At 37.4% G+C, this 5,000-nt stretch overlaps 2 protein-coding genes across 3 annotated transcripts in view; one reads left to right on the top strand and one right to left on the bottom strand.

Annotated features, from left to right (window-relative positions):
- LOC138021787 (uncharacterized) overlaps positions 1-5,000 on the top strand; it is a 34,636-nt gene that overhangs the window by 7,008 nt on the left and 22,628 nt on the right. The gene's annotated exons all lie outside the window — the stretch shown is intronic.
- The window catches only part of LOC138021761 (uncharacterized), a 10,513-nt gene continuing 6,009 nt past the window's right edge, over positions 497-5,000 (bottom strand). For both annotated transcript variants that reach the window (XM_068868764.1, XM_068868769.1), the window contains exons 2-5: positions 4,003-4,858; positions 3,187-3,252; positions 2,281-2,412; positions 497-1,518 (exon numbers count right to left, since the gene is read on the bottom strand). In XM_068868764.1, coding sequence (XP_068724865.1) covers positions 1,109-1,518; positions 2,281-2,412; positions 3,187-3,252; positions 4,003-4,858 — 1,464 coding nt within the window. In that variant the 3' untranslated portion in view covers positions 497-1,108. The remainder of the gene's footprint in view (positions 1,519-2,280; positions 2,413-3,186; positions 3,253-4,002; positions 4,859-5,000) is intronic.

Here is a 5,000-nt window from a genome sequence, read left to right as displayed (position 1 = left end):
TAAAGAACTTTCGATTCAGAGAAACTTTTTCTAGACCCTACTTACCCTTTAAAGTGGATTGAACACATCGCATCAGTAGTTGCTAAGGCATCGAAACGCTTGCATATTCTACGTGTTTTACGTCGGAGCGGTGCTCCAGCATTTGACCTAGTCTCAATTTAAGTGTCTGATACACTCTATTTTGGAATATAGCTGCGTAGTTTGGCATTATGATCTTCCTTCCTATTTGTCTAAACAGCTCGAAAGAGTCCTGAAACGAGCTTTTCGTTTTATCTTTCCCAAACAAACCTAGAGAAGGGCACGTGAACTTGCTGACTGCCAAAGGTTGCACGTACGCCGCAATGACCTTTGTATTAGAACTTTAAAGAAAATTGTTGGGAAGGGCCCTCTCTCAAAGCACCTGACAATGAGGAGGGTGAGCGCCCATGGACGTACGCTGAGAAACCCTACCCACAGAACCCTATATAAGAGTAGAACGGAGCGGCTTAAAAGAAGCTTTTTTCCTTGTGCAATAATTTCTTTTAATAATAATATTTACAATCTATATTTTTATATAATGTATATATTCAATACTAGTATGTTTCTTAACCCTTTCACCCCCGTGGGGTTCTCCATTCACGAGTAAAATCGTCTGGCATTAGACAGGGTAAAATCTATGAGTGGCACTCTTGGGAGTGAAAGGGTTAATGATTTTTGTAAATACACATTGTAATTCATTTTTAAATGCAAAAATGTGTTTCAATAAACTATTACAACTATTATGACTTGTTAAGTGTCGAGTCGATATTTTTGATGGTTGGTTGAGTCTTTGCCCCAGCCAGAGTCAGGACTTTGTACGACTAGGTTCACTCGTTATTCTAGATACAGTTATCTCTTATTTTACTGCCATTACTGCCAATTCTGTCATTAAATTGTAATAAATATATAAATAAAAAATACAGGAAGCACAAAGTACAGTTTCATCCTACTCTAAACAAAATTGTAACCGAACATATCTACTCAATCCTAGTATCAAATTTCTGTTTACTATTGATTAAGTAAATTATCAACAAGTCACCTTTCATTGCACTTCACTACATCTGATAACAAGATCAGTATCTTATTCCCTTCATGAATTAATCAAAGAAATGATGTCATCCCTTCTCATATCTTTCATTATCCTGATGAAATCACCCACAGTGCCAGGGGGGTGCTTTTCAACAAACACCTCCTTGAGAATGACTTCTGAAGTTGTAACTTGCTTAACTTTGGCCATTTGTTCAAGACCATCAAATTCTTTAACAGAGATGTCTAGTTTATCAGCAAACTGTCTTATGTCATTGCCATCACTTCTTTTTATGTCAAGGCTGAGATAGATTTTGTGCAGAAGCAGAAAAGGGACCTCTAGCATCTTGGTATTGTACTTGTCTGTTTGGGACAAGGCAGACCATTTTGCACCTTTTGGTGCTTGATCCAAGGAATTACGACATGGCCACATTAGATGAATATTCGTGAGGCCATGTGTACATGACTTGGGGACTATGTATGAAAAGAAAATAAGTCACTGTATGATGTTGATGATAAATAATATAATTATTGTAGAATTTCCAAATTGTTTAATATATCTGTACATAAAATGCATGACAATTCATCATACAGAACACGAAGCAGCTCACTTAATGGGGACATCGTTTTTCAGGAGTGATTAACCCATTGACTCCCGGAGGTTCCCCATTGATAAGTAAAATCGTCTGGTGTTAGACAGAGTAAAATACTAAGTCTGGCTGGTTTAGGCCGGTTTGGGTGTTAAAGGGTTAACCATTGCTTGAGGCAGATTTGTAAAACGTCATTTCTGGAATGTTAATTGTGTGATGTCCAATCACTATTCAGGTAAGAACTCATTCCCAGGGTTTCTCTTCTTCCCTTCCAGGGAAAGGGAAGAAGAGAGGTGGCCTGTAATGCAGTGCTGATGATGGGGATAAATCAAATTTCATTCCTAGTGTCTTGAGGAGTGCAGCAAATTTAACAGTAGGCACAATAAGGCCTTTGGTCCCAGCACATAAGGCCACAGAAAGTATAGTCATCAAGTTTGCATTGTATTTTGGTGCTGACTCTAGATAGTCAACACTTGGGTTCTGAGTAAACTGGTCACATAGGATAAATGCTATAGATGATAGTTGTGAGTTGTCATGGGGGTTCTGTGAGGAACATCCTTCAGAGGGGATCACCTGCTGGGAACCAATATCCCATAATGTGTCCTAAACAGCAACAAACAAATTATATGATATGGAGAAAACATACCTTGAGCACCAGTGTTAGTAACTTCCAAGGCATTTGAAGTACATGCTGCATTACTTACACAAGATTGATCTACTTGTGTCTGTAGACCATCAGGATAAGTGGGAAAAAATCTAGCACTCTCTGCAACAGGATCTAGAATTTAAGACAGGTCATATCAGTCTTAAGTGCTTTGTCAAAACCTGATTTAGGACTGCACTATTTTATTTTCAATTGAAGAACCCCCTTACTCTTTATTAAATAAAGAATGAAAATTCTGCATTATGAAACAATTTTATTATTATTATTATTTTCTTGAGATTTTGCTTTTTGTAACTGCATGCTGACAGAAGTAATGTTTAGATTTCAAACAAGTGGCAGTCGACATTTCTCCCACAGCTAGTGAGAATAGTGCTGGAAGGTCTGTCCCAGAAATGACATTGAAAAATATGCTTGCATTCCACTTTCAAAAGGCTTTTGCATTACAAAGAAGTGCCAGTAATGCAATCATGTAAGAATAATACTAGCCTACTCATGCACGCCTCTCATTTTAGCACATCCAAATTCCTTTGTGCTGATTACCACCTTTCCTCTACTCTTTGAATGCCCACCAGAAAAAAGTATTGGAGACTATATGTAAACCAGGCTAAAACGAATGGATAAAATGAGTTCAGATGATAAATTTGCTAAAATGAGGTCATGCAGGTGCATTTTAAGGACAACCATATTATGTATTGCAAATGCGCTCACTTCTATATCAATTTGTAAACAAAGGATCTTAATTTTCTGTGCCTTGCGGATTAGACATTTAAAGATGCTTGACCTGCAGGTATGTTGAAGGTGCCTGCATCCTCCTGTGTGGTGTAGTCGTTAACAAATAACTAGTTTCTTAGCTTCTAGAATAACAGTGATGAATAAACTCAGTTTTACCTAAACAAACTTCTGGATCATCACCATCTCCTTTTGGAGCCTGCATGTGCTTTCTGTTTTGCTGACCTGTTAAAACATGGACTCTTGCTTCAAAATGTATTCTCTGTACGCACAATTCTACTAATAATAGGATCAAAATAGGCACGCATTGCGCATGTGTGGTAGTGCAGTAACTTCTTTATTCTATAACTGTCAACTGAGCTGCATTTTGTTTTCCAGGAGATTCAAATTGCCTTTGTGTAATATATAGCCCTAAAGTACATTATTGTTTTTGTGTTGTAAATCATTATAGCGCTATCATAAATGTCTTAGGTAAATAGCCCCCTGAGAAGACATGTGGTTGCTAGTAAAAAATACTTAAGCCAAAACCCCAACAGTAAGAACTATCTACAAATCCATGGTACCGCCACAGGTACTAAAAATAAATAAAAATGGCTGCAGCTTAATTTGCAAATATTTTCCTGGCCAATATTGAGACAAAGATTTCTTTAAACAGCATCATAAAACCAATAGTTGGCAAACAATATATTGACAATGTTTTTTTCCTTGTGGGAAGTCAGCAAACCTGATATAGAAAAGTTCATTGTGGAAGCAAACTCACTGTTCACCTTACAATCAAATATAACTTCAAGAAGGGCATACAAGAGCCCCTGAAAGCCTAGCCTCTTCTCACTACAACTTCTCACTACACTTTTAATTACCGGGTATACTTTATTATTATTATTGTTATTATTATTATTGTTGTTGTTGTTGTTGTTGTTATAGTATCCAAATTTTACACATTGTTTGCTGCTTTTTAATATGTACTATCCTTACATGGTTGACTTGTGATTCTATGATCAGGAAGATCGTCTACTCCCAACAGAGGATGTCTGCAACTGCGAGATGTGGATGATTCACTTCTTGAGCAGCTAGTAGTCTGCTTCCACTTCTGGCTCACGAACAAATAACTGATGGTGATAACAATGTATACCACTACAATTATTGCAGCTGTCACCCAAAGCCAGTCTTGTGTATTGTTTGGTGTCGGGTTAGTTTGGTCTGGTGATTTGCTAGCAGAAGCATTTAAGACTCCTTGTCTCTCAGAAGAAGTGACACTGATAGGGATAATCTCAGTTAGTATGGTCTTTGAAGGTTCTGAAGACGACACTAGTAATGAGGGATCAGGAGTTGTTGTCCGTAGGGATTCACAGATTGTTTGTTTTTGGCTGTTAAATTTGCATTTTCTTGTGATTTTTCCACCATCATCTGAACACCTTTGTTGAATGTCACCTTTGAATTCAGTTGAACAACAAGATGCACAAGGCAAGCATTGCCCATTTGTTTCATTGCGGTAATAGCCATCTTGACATTCACATATTACATTCATTTCAGGGGTGCATTCTGCAACTAGTCTTTCATGCTTTCCATCACATAATCCACAAGGCTGACACTGTTCAATACCATTGCTGTCAGAGAAATTCACACCACTGACACATTCAACACAATGAATAGATGTGCCATAGGTTACATTTGTTCCACATGCCACAGATGAACCTAATCCCTCCTGGCATTCAGTGCATTGCCAGCAATCATTGCACTTGTCAGGACCATAGTAGATTGTGACAAATCCATTTGTACAGTTCTTCTTACACTGCAGACTTGCACACATGATTGTTGACACCTTAAGAAACTTTAAACAGACAATTATCTCAGAGGATACTTACAGGACCTTGTTATAAACTTGTATATAAAAACTTGTAAAAATTATAGACCCTATAGGTTTATTTTATTTTGTTATAATAATTTTCATTATGATCACCTTCAACAGCATG

Source organism: Montipora capricornis, chromosome 2 (genome assembly GCF_036669925.1).
Source record: "Montipora capricornis isolate CH-2021 chromosome 2, ASM3666992v2, whole genome shotgun sequence".
Classification (NCBI taxonomy): domain Eukaryota; kingdom Metazoa; phylum Cnidaria; class Anthozoa; order Scleractinia; family Acroporidae; genus Montipora; species Montipora capricornis.
The sequence above is the reverse complement of the archived record's forward strand: the minus strand, read 5'-3'. Positions and strand labels throughout refer to the sequence as shown.